This window comes from Macaca nemestrina, chromosome 10, assembly GCF_043159975.1.
Source record: "Macaca nemestrina isolate mMacNem1 chromosome 10, mMacNem.hap1, whole genome shotgun sequence".
In the NCBI taxonomy this organism is placed as follows: domain Eukaryota; kingdom Metazoa; phylum Chordata; class Mammalia; order Primates; family Cercopithecidae; genus Macaca; species Macaca nemestrina.
This window is the reverse complement of record NC_092134.1, coordinates 48,210,678-48,227,735: the sequence shown is the minus strand read 5'-3', so window position 1 is coordinate 48,227,735 and position 17,058 is coordinate 48,210,678. Positions and strand designations below refer to the sequence as shown.

General features: G+C 33.1%; 1 protein-coding gene across 3 annotated transcripts in view; it reads left to right on the top strand.

The window, feature by feature from the left end:
- The window catches only part of LOC105473267 (leucine rich repeats and IQ motif containing 1), a 239,268-nt gene that overhangs the window by 85,017 nt on the left and 137,193 nt on the right, over positions 1–17,058 (top strand). For all 3 annotated transcript variants that reach the window (XM_071071347.1, XM_071071349.1, XM_071071348.1), the window contains exons 14-15: positions 1,896–1,989; positions 15,750–15,929. In XM_071071347.1, coding sequence (XP_070927448.1) covers positions 1,896–1,989; positions 15,750–15,929 — 274 coding nt within the window. The remainder of the gene's footprint in view (positions 1–1,895; positions 1,990–15,749; positions 15,930–17,058) is intronic.

Genomic DNA, 17,058 nt, shown 5'->3' with positions numbered 1-17,058 from the left:
ATATATTTATTAATTTATGTTTCTGAAGTGTAAGGGATGCATGAATATATTAATTTGTTTATCCATTCCCCTGTTGAACATACTTTGATTGTTTGTGGTTTGGGGGTTATGAATACAAAGTTCCTATGGTTCTTGTACAAATATTTTTGCAGGCTTAAGTTTTCTGTTCTCTTAGGTAAATGTGTAAAAGTGTAATTGTTGGATAATAGAGTAGGTGTAACTCTAAAAGGAAATGACGTACTATTTTCCAAAGTAGTTGGAACATTTTACAACCCCACCAGAAATGAGAGTTACTATTGCTCCATTCTAGAGAGTGTTTAATAATTTACTATGTTATCTCATTGTGGTTTTAGTTTGCGTTGACCTGATGAATAAGGATGTTGAACCTCTTTACAAGTGTTTATTGGTGATTTTTGCACCCTCTTTTGTTGTGTCTATTCAAGTGTTTCACCATTTTAAAATTTGGCTATTTTTATTTTTCTTAATGATCTATAAAAATGTTTACATATTCTGGGCATCATTGTCTTATAAATTTTTTTTCTAGCCTTTGTTTTATCTATCAATTTTCTAAATGGTGTATTTAGATGAGTAGATATTTTTAATTTTTTCGTTATTTTTGTGTGTCCTTTGTAATAAATTTTTCCCTCCCAGATTGAGAAGATAATTTTCTGTGCTTTATTCTAGAAGCTTTTGTACTTTCAGTTTTTACTGTTAGGCCTATGATCCCTCTCAAATTAATTTTTATGTATGGTGTGAAGTAGAGGTTGAGTTCATTTTTTATATGGATATCGAATTGTTCCAGCCACACTGGTTGAACAAGCTTTTTTTTTTCATAGTTAAGTTACTTTGCCATCTTTGTGCAAAAATTGTTTTACACTTGGTTTTCTTTGGGATATGTTTCCATTGATTGTTTTTCTCATAACTATGGCTTATGTTTTCGTATTTCTTTGGATGTCTAGTAAATTTTAACTATATGTTGAACATTGTAGACAATTCTACATCGAACATTGTAGGTAGTTCAGTAAGTCAGGGTGTTGTTGTCTTCCTTTAAAGGATGTTGTTTTATTCTTGCAGGAAGTCAAATTAATTATGAATAATTTTTGAATAATTTTGTTCCTGCTGGGTTTAGTTTAGTTCTATTTTAGAACAGGTGATTTTAGTTTTCTTTTCTTTTTTTTTTTTTTTGAGACAGTTTCGCTCTTGTTGCCCTGGCTGGAGTGCAATAGTGTGATCTCAGCTCACTGCAACCTCTGCCTCCTGGGTTCAAGTGATTCTCCTGCCTCAGCTTCCCAAGTAGCTGGGATTACAGGCATGCGCCACCATGCCCAGTTAATTTTGTATTTTTAGCAGAGACAGGATTTCTCCTTGTTGGTCAGGCTGGTCTTGAACTCCTGACCTCAGGTGATCCGCCCACCTTGGCCTCCTAAAGTGCTGGGATTACAGGTGTGAGGCACTGCGCCCGGCCCTATATTAACTTTTTTAAAGGTAAAAAGGTCCATGCAATTCTATTTAGTTATATATTCAATTTTAATGCTTACCGTATTACTTTAGATTTCACTTCTTCAGATTTTGTGCTTAAAATCTGGCACAAACTATTCTAAGTCCTTTATACACATCATTTCATTTAATCCTCACCCTATAAGACAGATGTGAACCTGAATTGTAAAGCAGATTTACAGAAGTTCACACAGCTGTTACATGGTAGAAACATACATTCTGACAATAGTCTGTGTTCTTAACTCAATACAGTCTTCTTTAAAAAGCGTATAGTATTCTGCAGAAGAAATAAAAATACTGCTTTTCTTTAATAGCTAACCAGTAAATACAGTGGTCATAGATTTATGATATTTGTTCTAAATCTGCGATACCTTTCAAAATGATTTTATTTTCTGTAGATCTTAAGAGTGTCATAAAATGGTTCGATGCTTGCTATTCTCTCCGTGAATTGTCTCTCACTGGAAACCCACTTCTTCAAGAAACAAACTGGAGGTAAAGAAGCATTGTTGCACCCTATGAGTACCCTTTATTATAATTGCAGAAAAAAGTTTGATAAAAATTGTCCTGTGAATAACAATTGCTTAGGAAAAGTTAATTGAAAAATTAAAAGTTATTTTAAACCAAAAAAGTTTTGTAAAAGTAGTTTAAAAAATGTTTTTATTCTAAAATAATTTTCTTGCACATGTGTGAACTAATACAAAATTGAAATTAAAATTGTAATGTAAACCAATCATTAGGTGACAAGTTTAGTGTGATATTAACTTGGGTTTTGCATTTATAGAAAATATATTTGTTGTTAATTGCTTTTTTGCCAATCATCTAATTGCATAGCTTCCTATTTAAAGTGTTTCCTTTTTGAGAGTAATTTGGTTTTGTTTTATTTTCCTAAAAGAGAAGGATGGTGTCTGTTAAAAGTTTGTGTTATAAGCATGTTTAAATTCTTGCTTCTCTTTGGAATATGGCAATACCTAAATGCAAACCAAGAAAAATATTTTATAAGTTTTAATACATGTTCATAGAAAAAAAGTTCTCTCATTTACAGCCCTAATAATATACCAACACCATTTCCCCCAAATCAACCACCAGCTTTTTTCAAAAATTAGCTATTTTGTGTTAACTTACATATCATAATTTTTATCATTTTTGCTTATGAATATGAATATTTTGTGGAAAACTGGACACTTTTATCACCTTAAAAATACCTCATGCTTTTTTGCAATAAGTTCCCTCCCCCAGTATTTTAAAAACATCTCTCCACTCTTTTATGGCTTTCACTGTTTCTGGTGAGAAATGTCTACTGACATTCTTGTCTTTCTCCAAGAATGATTTTAAGATTTTCTCTTGATCACTGGTTTTCAGCAATTTGACTATAATATGTTTTGGTGTGGTTGCATTTAGTTTATTTGGGATTTATCAAACCTCTTGGATCTGCCATGTTCATAAAATTTGGAAAATTTATGGCTGTTGTTTTCAGATTTTTTTGTTCTCCTTTTCACTACCTATTCTGCTCTAGTAGGACTCCAGTTTCAATAATATCAGACCATTTGGATTATCCCAGGAGTTTCTGTTGTTGTTTTCTTTTACTTATTGTTATTATTTTTCCCTTTTCATGCTTCACTAACTCTAAATAGTTTCTATTGCTTTGTCTTCAAATTCTCTGATATTTTCTATTTATCTACTCTGCTTTCAATCTCATCTATTTTTCATTTCTGATTGCAGAAATATTTTTCATCTATATAAATTTATGTATTTCTTTAACATTTGTAATTTCTCTTCTAATCATGCTAATGTTTTCTGGAACCTTCTTGAACATATGGAAAATATTAATAATAGCTGTATTAATTTAACTTCCTTATCTGTTCTTTCCATCATCTCTATCATTTGAAGGTCTACTTGTATTGATTTTTTTTTTTTCCGCTGATTCTAGATCATATTTCTCTGCTTCGTTGCATGCCTGGTCAGTATTGGTTGCATTCTGGACATTTTGAATTTTATATTCCCAATGCTTAATTTCATTGCATTACTTTAAATAGCCTCTATTTTGTGTTTGGTGTGCAGCGGCTAAGCACAGCAGCACTAATGAAATACTTTCTAGGCTTGCTTTTAAGTTCTGTTAGAATGGTCCAAAGAAATCTTTGGACTAATGCTAATGTAGCCCTACTACTATGATGACAACTTTCTGAATATTTTTCCAGATGTCTCATATAGAGACAGGCTGGTCTTGAACTCCTGGGCTCAAGAAATCCTCCCACCTCAGCCTCCCAAAGTGCTGAGATTACAGATGTGAGCCACTGCGCCCAGTCTTCTATGTATCCTTTTAACTTTGCCTGTGGGAACTAATTTCCTATGTCAGTTCCTATACTTCTGCCTTCAGTTTCTACTGGTTCTTTCCCCTGAACTTAGATGGCTTTTTCTTACACATCAACAGAACATTACTGATTTGCCAAGTTTAAGTGAATTACCTCCCAGAATACTGAAAGATTTTGCATATGTCCACTGTGAAATTTTCCACTGTGGAATTGGTGATCATTCTGGCTTACACTTGTGTCTTTTCTTATGCTCAGAACATTCATTTGTGAGATGGTTTCACATTATTTATTGTACATTTGACATATTTATACTGTCATTTCACTGGTACATCAAGGCGGGACAAGCCAAGCAGAAACAAGTCTACAATTTAGGAAAATGAGTTTGCCAATACAAACATGCTTAGTATAGAAGGCACACATTTACCAAAATACATATTAGGTAGCAAAATATATATTAGGACCATTAGAGTTTAAGTGCAAATCAGGAAAACTTGTCAACTTGTTCAGGCAGTTAAAATGCATTTATGAACAAAACATAGACTAAAAAGAAAAAAAAAATCCTGTATCACCTTATCCTAGGGCAGAAGCTGTTGACTCTTTGCCCTGATTTGGTTTCTCTGCAAGCTGTGACCATGTCCAAGAAGACCCTGAATCTGACAATTTCAGAGGAGTATGAGGTATATTACAGAAGAATTAAATGTCTGGTTATGTTTAAAATTCCCATATTTGACTTAATGTACCTGTAGAACAAGCTATTAGAGTTTGGGGAATAGTCTGTCTTCCCACTCTTGTCTGAAGCTACTACAAACTTCTGACACTCTTTTTAGTGTCAAAATTTTACAGTGGACATATGCAAATTAATTTGTCTCCTGGATTTGTTACTTGGTATTTGGTTAAGAAGATAGAAGCATTTTTACACTAACTCAAACACCTGTGTAATTTACTGCATATTAGTAACCTGTATATCTTAGAAGAGTTATTATCTTGACCCAGAAAGTCAATTTTTCTTTTTTTTTTCTTTAGAACTAAGTTTCCAAAAAATTTCTAATAGTGCAATGTCATTTAAGGAAATCTTGCATGTTTCCACATGTTTTAGAAAAAAATTTGTCAACCTCCAGTTTAGAAATGTCTTTTCCAAGTGTACGTTAAGCTGTGCAGCACAGATGAAAGTGTATGACCTAGTACAGTGGTTCTCAAAGGTGTGTCTCTTGACCAGCATCATTCATCATCACCTGTAAACCTGGCAGAAATGCAGAATTTTTGACACCATCCAAACCTACTGAATCAGAAACCTAGGAAGGGTGTTCAGTAATCTGTACTTTAACAAGCCCTTTTGATGATTCTGATATATACTAAAGTTTGAAAACCACCATTTTAAAACAAGAATATTCTACCCCTACCCCATACTATGTGATCCTGGACAAGTAACTTAATTTTCTTTTTTTAGATATGTGGTCTTTCTGTGTTGCCCAGGCTGGCCTTGAACTCCTGGGCTTAAGCATTTCCTTTACCAAAGCCTCCCGAGTAGCTGGGACAACAGGTGTGTGCCACCACGCCCAGCTCTAACTTAACTTTTTTGTATCTCTGAATCCCCAGTAGTAAAATGAGGATGATAATCTCATGGGGTGGTTATGAGAACTGAATGTTATAATACACATAATTTATTTAGAACAATTCTTAGAATGTGGTAAGAAAACAAAAATTTACTATTTCCCATTACCATGTTAACCAGATTATATATGGGTTCTTATTCAATTACCAAGTATTTAGCGAACTCCTCCTGTATACAGTGTCCCAACATGTTGGACATTATTAAGAAAATTTAATATAACCCGTAATTTCAAGACATTTTTCTAATCATGTTAGGGAGGTAAAATGTAGGCACAGAATTGATAACCATGAAAAATAATAATGATCAAAACCATTAATACAGCATTCACTCTCTGCTCAACACTGTTCTCATTTAATCTACACAATATGCCTAATCAATTATGTATGTAACACAGCATCCCATTTTATAGTTGAGGAAACTGAGTCCCATAAAGGCTAAATAACTTGACTAAGGTTACATAGCTATCAAGTAGAGGAGCCAGGAAATCTAACCCGTGCAATCTGGCTGCAAAATCTATACTCATAACTCTTAGAGTTTTTATATCTAATAAAACACTAGTGTCAAATGATTATTGTAGGCAACACATAGGCTTTAGAAGTTTAGAAAAATCATCTCAGTTTAGTGTGACAAGGAGAAATGGCCTTGGCTAAAGGGGCACACTTTTAGTTAAACCTCAAAAGTTTGCTAAGATTTAAAATCATAAATAATAAAAGTAATTCTGGTGGAGGAATATCCAAGAAAAGTAAGGAAGGTCAGATGTGTAGTTAGGCTCTGTTTGAAGCTAGTCTATTCAGATGTAAAATGGGTATACTGGGAAATACCATTGGAAGGAGATGAGAAATCAAGTACTTATAGTGGTCAGAGAATAGACCAAGTACTCTCTCTATATGTTACTTCATTTCACAGCAGCCCTATAATTTGGGTTCTGTAATTGTCATTCTCATTTTAGAGAGGTGTTTACAAAATCCTAGATACCTTATGATTTGAATAGTACTTATCTCATAGGGTAATATGGGTTAGGCTTCATAAAAAATAACCCAGAAATCTGTGTGGTTCAATACTAGATTATTTCTTATTTGTATTACATTTGATGTGGGTTCAGCCTGTATAACGTAGGCAGAGTCAGAAACTCAGGCTGCTTCCATTTTGTAGACCTGTTTCATGTGACTTCACTGTCACTTGGCTTTTGTAAGCTAGTGGATTGTGGTAGGAGAGAGGGAAAGGGACCATAGGGAAGGTACAACTGACATATAACCGCTCTGCTTTCAGAGGTGGCAGTCATCACTTCACTCATATTCCATTCTGTTGACTAGTTCCATTCATGTAACTAAGTCATATCACCAAACCTGCTGCACAAGAGGCTAGAAAGGGTAAAGAACAAGAATATCAGCCAACACTAACAGTCTGTGTGAAGGCTAAATACGCTACCACATGAAAGCATTTTATAGAGTGCCTCTCACCTGGCACACTAAGAAAATATTAGCTATTGTTTTTGTGAGCAATAGAGAAAATTTGAGTATATGTGTGGTTATAAAAATGGTAGATTACACGTTTAGTTCTGAATATATTTCAGGCATTGTCCCAGACATTTTGTATTTCTACCAGAAATAAGCATTTTGGGAAGACTTTTTTCATCAGCAAACTGATAAGAGATTAGGAAACGAGTGACCAAATTTATTAAAGTCCAGGTATTATAGAGGACTAAAATACAGTAGTGGAAATAGCCCCAAATTATTGTACAGATTCTTCCAGAATAGAGCTGGAAGGGGACATATGTACCATATATATGTATATGGTATTAGACACACACACACACATATATAGGTATATATACACACACACTCAATTCTTTCATTTTGTTAATATATAAAAATTGAGGTGCAGAGATTAATTAGCGTACGTTAGATACAACGTGTTTGCATGCACAGTTTTCTAAAAAATGCCAAAATATCTACAAAAGATTTCTAAAAACATCTAAAGTATAAAGTTTTCCAGAGATGGAAAGATTAAATATTGTTCATTTTATTATATCCTCGGATAGGACATTATTCAATCTCGTATAGTTTATCATCTCCTGAATAGCTAGGCTACGTCTTCTTAGGTTTGGATCTGTTTTTTCTTTTTTTTTTTTTTTTTTGAGACGGAGTCTTGCTCTGTTGCCCAGGCTGGACTGCAGTGGCCAGATCTCAGCTCACTGCAAGCTCCACCTCCCGGGTTTGCGCCATTCTCCTGCCTCAGCCTCCCGAGCAGCTGGGACTACAGGCGCCCGCCACCTCGCCCGGCTAGATTTTTGTATTTTTTAGTAGAGACGGGGTTTCACCGTGTTAGCCAGGATGGTCTCGATCTCCTGACCTCGTGATCCGCCCGTCTCGGCCTCCCAAAGTGCTGGGATTACAGGCTTGAGCCACCGCGCCCGGCCGGATCTGTTTTTTCTTAAAATGATTTTTATAGGGTTTATGCCCTTGATATTATTTCCATTATTGTATTTACCCATAGTTTTAAAAATCAATATTAATATTTCCTATTAATATTAAAGTTAATGTATAAATAGACTATTTCTATACTTTTAATATTAATAGCATAAGAAATATTTCTAACTTGGAATATATATTGTTTTCCCATTCATACTAAACATATGCTATTCTTTTCTCATGTCTCTCCTTTGCTTTTTAAGAGTTTTGCTTCTGAAAGACAAAGCAAGAAGAATTTTATGTTCTGAAATAATCTCTGGGTACTGGGGATTCTGTAGTTATAAAAATGGCAGTTTACATTTTTTTTTCTGGATATATTTCTGGCACTTCTTATATCCCAGGCACTTCTTATTTCTACCAGAGAAAATTGGTCACTGCCTAAAGGCATGGGTTATTTTAGGGAAATTTCAAATATTTTACTCATTCAGGTGTGATTTCAGGGAAGCAATTAAAAATATGTTAGTTGGTCTCATGTATTGAGAACATACTCTTCCCCTCTCATTCTCTTATAGATAAGATCTTTTAACTTACTCTCTCACAGGCTGTCTTTAGGGCACAAAATCCCTGTCCTCCCGAATGTCTGGATGGCTTTTCTTGCCTCTTATCTGATTTATAATAAGCTTATGGCTTCCCTCTTGCCTTTTTGCTTTAGCAAGTTGGCATTCTGTTTACTCAGAGATAAATATCTTTTTTCATTTATTGGGGAAAGGATATCAATCACTTTTCCTTACTAATAATACTTTAGTCTTCACCACGTGCCCTTTGGATGCGTATGGTCAATTCTCAATCTGGAGACATTTGCGGCACCTTGAATATAAATGTTCAGACCAGTTTCCTTAATTTTTGTTGAATACAAGAACAGAATTGCAATCTAAAAGAGAATGGAAGGAAACATAGTTGGTGACAGAATTACCATTTATATCTTGGAAACAAATTCTGGAGGGTGCAGAGGTGTAGATTTCCTTTATTTTTTTAAAGGACGTGTATTCATTTATGCAGAGTTTAACAGCTTGATCTGCAGTACTGAATTGTGTAGATTGCACTTAGTTTGTCCATTTCAGGTTTGTGTTGTAGCATTTCACTGAGATTTGTTAAATTGAGAAGTTTTATTTATATCCATTAATTTTTAAAAAGATATAATCTAAAACAGCCATCTGAAATGTTATATCCTTAATGGAAAAAATTTTGTTTATTGTTTTTGCTTCTGGTTGCACAGTACCAGCACAGTCCCTTATATGTAACAGACACCCAAAAATATTTGTTGAACAAATACATTACAGTATTTAATTACATTATAATGTGTAAAGGCTTGAAAAATTGCATGTTTCTGCCCCCCTCTGCCAAGTTTTTCTATTGAATTAATTTAATTTTACATTAGTGATTAGAAATGTTATTCCTGATAAATTGACAATTGGTGTTATTGCTAATTCACAGTAATTGTCGGTATCAGAAATTGTGAAACTACAGTACTCAGACTTCTAAAGTACTATAGTATTTATCACATTCCCCAGGTTTCCTGAGAAACTGAACTCTAGGACATATTACTACAGGAAATATCAACTGTTGATGTCAAATCATAAGGGTATCAGAAACTTCAATTATTCAAGTGTGTGTGTGTGTGTGTGTGTGAGTGAAAGGCCACCTAAATGTGTTTCTAGACCTTTGGTGTGCTAGGTGTAGGATCCCCTCATCTGGAATAGAAACAATCGATATTTCCACTTACCTGTAGTGGCTCAAGTTCTGGGGCTATACTTCTTTTACACTGGGTTTAAAGTACTCCTAATCCCCAAGTTTGGGATCCTCATTTTCAGGAGCTAGATCTTAAAGTGAAATTTCTCATACAAAAACAAGAATTTAATTACATCTAAAAGGCACTGCTTGGCAGGTAATACTATTTATAATGAAAACATCTGATGGGTTGTTTTTAGGTGGATTTTTTTTTTCCTAGTAACTATATGGGCAAAGCCTAGATGACAAATAAAGAATATTAGCTTTTCCCATTATTCAGAGCAAGTCCTTTTAAGGCCATGATTTTTTTGTTAGTTGTTCAGCAAAAATGACATGAATTATCTTGCTGATCTGGTGTCACTTTCCATCCAAACAGCTGCCACATTGTCAGTTTCAACAACCAGAAACAAAATTAATGTCTCAAATAATCTTTCTTTTTTTTTTTTTTTTTTTTACCCATAGGCAATTACTCAAATAATCTTTCAATGTATTTTTTATCATTTTGTTTGCATTCAGCATGAACATTTATTTTATTGACTTGTGGGAAAATAAATTGACATTTTATTACGAATTTGTAAAGATAAATATTCACATTTTACTGCTTTTGCTAATTTTATGTACTTTAGAGTTTTAAAGAAAATATGTAATAAGTAATAATAAGAAAATACATAGCATTTATATTATAGATATGAAAATTATTTGGCTATTATAATTTCTATATTTAAATGAACTTTTCTGGACTAGAGTAATTCCCCCTTTAGAATGTAGGCTGTCAAATTTCATTTACATCAGTTGACCTATACTTAATTTGAGAAATTCATTTATCTAAAGGGTTTTAAATCTGGAAATCTATAAAATATGGATTTATTAATCAAAGGATCAACTCAAACTTTAAGCAGTCTGTTCCAATGAACTTTGCATAACCCCATGATACCAACAAAAGTATTAGTTATAAATTTTCCCAATTGGCTTCTTACTTTCATGTCTAGCCAGTGATAACAGGGACAATGCTGATGTACTAAGAAATCTCTTTTTAAAACTTAATCCATAGACTCAGTTTGAAATCTCCTTTGGGAATTTCTCTCATTCACTCATGATTAATAGAGCTTCTTAAGTGGTGGAATATTCACCAGGAAGTTTTCACCAAATGAAATATTGGTTCTACCCTTGATTAGGAGGCGCCCAGCTGGAAAAACTAATGTTGAGATCTCACAGTATTCTGATACTTCATTTCCAACATTCATCAACTTGTTCTGGCACTTTCTAATATGTTCATCATAAACTCTTATAAGTCTGCATTTAGAACTTGAGGCCAATCCATGCACTGCTCTGTTATGCAGTTCTGACGATTGTCCTTTAATAAGTAAGTAACATGAAGAAAATGTTTAAAATAAAACACTAACTCCAATCTGGATACTGATTACATAAATTACAAATTTCAAGATATTGTTATAGTCTTAAATATCCAAGCAAACTAAATGTCTACATTCAAAAGAATTCCAAATACTAAATCATTAGGAAACTTTTTATATAAAGGTGATGAACATAGCTTCAAAGTATTCCTAATGTAAAAATTTAACCTCTCTTGATCCATATTCCCTAGAATCGTTCCCCATACCTGAAATATTGTATGTAATATTTATATCAGTATCTATGACCAAAATATAGTATTTCATGATAAAATCACTACTTTGTTCCTTGCTGAGCTGGTATCAGTTCCATCTGAACAACTATTATGTAGTAACAGTTGCAACAACTAGAAACAAACCTATACTTCCATATTATCTTTGAATGTATTTATTTTTATTGTTTTTGTTTGTTTGGAGTATGAAATATTTGTTTTATTAAATAAAATATGCTTATAGTAAAATATATTTATCTGTTCATTTTTTCTGATAAAACAAATATTTATATAAGATTATTGTGTTAAAATAGCTCTTCATTTTGTCATTAATTATTCTGCACAGAAGCCCCGTGTCTCTATGTATTTGAAATGTACTCTCTAAATTCAGAGTTCCAGGAATACTGTTCTAAGACACGGTCATACTCTTTATGTAAAACAGTAGAAATGTTAACCAGTGAACAAATTATTGTAATATAACTGCGGCAGTGCCACAATATTTCTTATTGTACTTAGATTCTTTTGTTGTTGTTGTTTGTTTGAGACGGAGTCTCGCTCTGTCGCCCAGGCTGGAGTGCAGTGGAGAGATCTCAGCTCACTGCAAGCTCTGCCCCCCGGGTTCAAGCCATTCTCCTGCCTCAGCCTCCCGAGTAGCTGGGACTACAGGCCCCCGCCACCACACCCGGCTAATTTTTTGTATTTTTAGTACAGACGTGGTTTCACCGTGTTAGCCAGGATGGTCTCGATCCACCCTCCTCGGTCTCCCAAAGTGCTGGGATTACAGGCGTAAGCCACCGTGCCTGGCCGGGTTCTTATTCCCTAGTGTGCATAAAGAAGGCTATATTTAAAAAATAAAGCTTACCCCAACCTATCAGCAGTGTTATTTCATACAATCAAAGACGACAGTTTTCCTTTTTTCTTTCTTTTACTTTTATTTTAGGTTTTGGAGCAGATGTAAAGGTTTGTTACACAGGTAAACACATGTCATGGGGGTTTGTTGTACATATTATTTCCTCTTTGAACTTGTTTAGAGTGAACACTAAACAAGTTCAAAATATATGGACTCATATTTTCTTAACTTGATCAAACTATTTATTAGCAAAGCATCAAGCTTTTTATCTGCTTCATAATATTATAGATCATCTGATAATTACCTTGAAGAAACAAATCCAATTTATTTCTCTCTTCCCTTATTTAAATATTGACAAGAAAGAAAGCTTCAGTTTTCTTTCAGGGGAGGGAGCAGAGCGGGGGTTGGGAGCTATTTCTGTTCTCAGTACATGAAAAACTATGGTGTTCTTTTTTCTTTCTTTCTTTCTTTCTTTTTTTTTTTTTTGCTTTTATAGAGGAAAATGTATTTATCTATCATCTCTTGTGATAATTTTTAAATTTACTATTACTACCACGACTACCAAGATTATAACTCTACACAGAGATGCTTTATTACTTTGGTTGGCCCTAGGCATTTTTGCCTTCATAGGCCAATTCTTTTGTAATATATATACATATGCTAAAATTAGATTTCACAACTGTTTGTATAAATGAATATTTCATCTGAGACTATACAATCTAGTTAGAGATCTGCCTGAAGTTTTGCTTCTTAAATCTTAACATTTTTAATAATCTCGTCTTGTCATTCTTCAATTGGTATTTAGGAATTGTTACTTTCTTTTTTTAATTAATAAAATTTATTTTTATAGTAGTCATAGTTTAACAGCAAAACTGAGTAGAAAGTACAGAGTTCCCATATACTACATCCCCATACATGCACAACCTTTCCTACTATCAACATTCTGCACCAGAGAGGTATATTTGTTACCATTAATGAGTCTACATTGACATTGTCACTCAATGTCCATAGCTTACATTAGAGTTCACTCTTGGTGTTTCATAATCTATAAGTTTGACAAATGTGTAATTACATGTATCCACTATTGTAGTATGATAAACTATAGTTTCACTGCCCTAAAATCTGTGCTTTGCCTATTCATCTCTGCCTCCCACCAACTCATGACAACTAGCGATCTTACTGTCTCAATAGTTTTGCCTTTTCTAGAATGTCATTAAATTGGAATAATATCGTATGTGAGAATTTTCATATTGACTTCTTTCACTTAATAATATGCACTTAACTTTTCATGGCTTCATAGTTCACTTCATTTCAGCACTGAATAATATCCTATTTTCTAGTTGTAGCACAATTTATTATCCACTCACCTACTGAATGACATCTTGGTCGCTTCCAAGTTTCGGCAATTGTGAATAAAGCTGCTATAAACATCTGTTTACAGATTTTTGTGTGAATATAAGTTTTCAATTCATTTGAGTAAATGCCAAGGAATGTTATTGCTGGGTCATTTGGTGAGATTTAATTTAGTTTTATAGGAAATTGTCAAATTGTCTTCCAAAGTGGCTATTCCATTTTGCATTCCCACCAGCAACGAATGTGAATTTCTCTTGCTCTATATCTTGACCAGCATTTGGTATTGTCAGTATTTCTGGATTTTGGTCATTCTAATAGTTATGTAGTGGTATCGCATTGTCTCATTGTTATTTTAATTTTCAATTTTCTAATGAATATCATGTTGAATATCTTCTTATATGCTGGCTTGTCATCCGTATATCTTCTTAAGTAAAGTGTCTGTTGAGGTTTCTTGCCTATTTTTAAATTAGTTTGTGTATTTTCTGATTGTTGACTTTTGTTCTTTGATATATTGGATAACTGTTCTTAATCAGATACATCTTTTGAAGTGTTTTCTCCCAGTCTGTGACTTGTCGTCTCATTCTCTTGAGATTATCTTTCATACAGTAGAAAATTTTAACTTTAATGAAAAAAATGAATTTTTTCTTTCCTTGTTTATACCTTTGGTGATTTTTAAACTCTCCTTCCTGCACACTGACATACCTTTTGTATTTTATCTAAAAGTCATCATCATACCAAAGGTCATCTAGATTTTCTCCTATATTATATTCTAGGAGTTTTAACAGTCTATATTTTACATTTAGGTCTTTTATTCCTTCTGAGATAATATTTTGTGAAGTGCATAGTCTGTCTAGCTTCATGCTTACTCATGTGGATTTTGAGTTGTCCCAGCACCATTTGTTGAAAAAGACTGTTAGCTCTATTGTACTGGTTTTGCTCCTTTGCCAAAGGTCAGTTAGCTGTATTTGTGTGGGTCTATTTCTGGACTTTCTATTCTGTTCCATTGATCTGTCTGTTCTTTCACCAATACCATACTGTCTTTATTACTATAGCTTCATATTAAGTCTTGAAGTCAGTTAGTGTCAGTCTTCTAACTGTTGTTTTCCTTCAATATTGAGCTAGTTGTTTTGGATCTTTTGCCTCTCTATATAAACTTTAGAAACACTTTGTTAATATCCATAAAATACCTTGCTATAATTTTGATTTGGAGTGAGTTTAATCTATAGATCAATATGGGAAGAACTTACATCTTGACAATATTGAGTCTTCCTATCTATGAACTCCCCATTGGGATATCTCTTAATTTATTTAGTTCCTCTTGGATATCTTTCATCAGAGTTGTATAGTTTCTCCATAGGAACTGTTAGTTTCTAACGAGGGTATTGACTTTGTTGAAGGAGTTCACTTTTCCCTGTAACTATCAGCAGCCTGGTGAAAACAGACCTACACTCTCCTTGAGAATGGTTTCAGCTAGTAGTTCTAAGTGGCTGAGCTTGATGGAAAGTTCTTGCTGTCTGACCTGGCTTTTTCACAGCATTAGGGTTTTTCTTTTTTCTTTTTGTTTTTTGTTTGTTTGTTTGTTTTTATTTTTTGAGATGGAGACTTGCTCTGTCACCAGGCTGGAGAGCAGTGCCACGATCTTGGATCACTGCAACCTCCACCTCCCTGGTTCAGGTGATTCTCTTGCCTCAACCTCCTGAGTAACTGGGACTACAGGTGGACACCACCAAAAATTGATATATACTTTTGTAAATACGTTGAAGATTTTTACCTTTATAATCCTTAGCAAGATTCAGGAGAAAGTATAATTTTAGATGTTCCAGATCATGATAAACAGGGTAATATCCTACCTCTCTTGTTTTAGTCTTACTCTCATATATTTTACTAAGAGAAACAGTCAGAATATACCTCTATTTCTGAAATAAAAGACAACTTTTGTTAAGATTATTATAGTTATCTTCTGTTTAAAAGTTTATCTAATATTATTATTCTTTTCATAATGCATCTTTTTACACTCCAAATTCCATCATGAGTTTCCAAGTTTCAATCTTTCATTTGTGTTTTAGAAGAAAATGGTTAAATAATTAACTCTAAAACTTACTTTGTATATGACCTGATACCAGGTTTTTTAAAGAAATGTAACAACAACAACAACAACAAAATCTAACTCTATCATTTTCCCTACAGTCACATTTTCTGAGATATATATCCTATGCTTATATTACTTAAATGATCAGCATATGGTATTTAGATATATACTCTCCTTATCAAGATCAGGATTATTAACTTTTTTTGTTGTTTTCAATAGGGATTCTCTACTTAAAGTGTTGCCAGATCTGAGAATCCTTAATGGCAGTATGCTAAACTCTGATTCAGAAAGCTACACTGAAGAACACAATCAACTGGAATCAGCAGGTTTCCTGGCACTTTGTCAGTCTCAGATTCGAGAATTCAACTTGCTAACTGAAAATTATATAACTGGAAAAGGGTAAGATTGTGATCTTCCCATTGTTGTATTTAGAATCAATAATGTAATTTATAAATATGATTTTTAAAGTATTCTGATTAACACAATTATACTTTTTTAGATTAAAACAGTGTGTTTTGGGGATATTCTACCTTTAAAAAATTTTGGGCATCGTGTTTTTATTCTTGAAATGTATTAATATGTATTTTGAACATAACTTCAAATATTTAAATGCTACAATATTAGATGAAGTAAATGAAAGCATGTGGATAGCATCAAGACAAGAGGCAAAAATTCATCAATTATTCAGTCATAATTTTATTCAACAATTATTGTAGGCAAGACTATTTATCCCCAAATAATTCACAAATTAGCATAACAGAAAATTGGGTAAACACCTAGAATAGAGTGAGGTAAGTTTTATAACACATGTAATTTATATTATACATTAAAATATCATACATATGCTTATATACTAAGGTATGATGGGAGCACAGTAGAGAAAAGCAGTCAGCACTTGCACCCATTTAGATTACAGAAGTTGACAGTAATCAGAATCAAATTTTGAAGAAAGAAAACTTCCTGTTCCCCACCTCGAATTCTGAATGCATTATAATTGATATTTCTAAAGCTGTATTTTAAAATTTGCATTATGTCAGAAAATGTAAATTATAAACAAAAACCATTTTGTATTGTTTCACTTACAATGACTCTCCATTGCAATTGGAAAAATAACATGTACTTCTAAATGTCTAAATTTTCTTACTATATTATATTATTAAAGTATTGTTATTGATACTTTTATACATGCTTGTCCTATGTAGAAGTTCATTTTCTGTTTAAATATTTTTGAACAGTCTATTTAGATTAAAAAGAAATCTCACATCATTAAAAATAATTTAAATTGTTATAAGTAGTGTTTAATGCAACAAATACTAAGATTATTTACATTTGTCTTTATGCAAATCTAAAATAATATTTACTTGTATATATGTGGTAATATACAATTTTGTACGTAAAGGTGACTCTTGACATTCCCTTGAAATCCAAATTTCAACATGAGATTTTAAATGCAGTCTTTGGACTATTTATTTCATTGCAACTTAAGTTTTATTTTAGCATTGAAAATGGAAAGACTATAGGAAGAAGG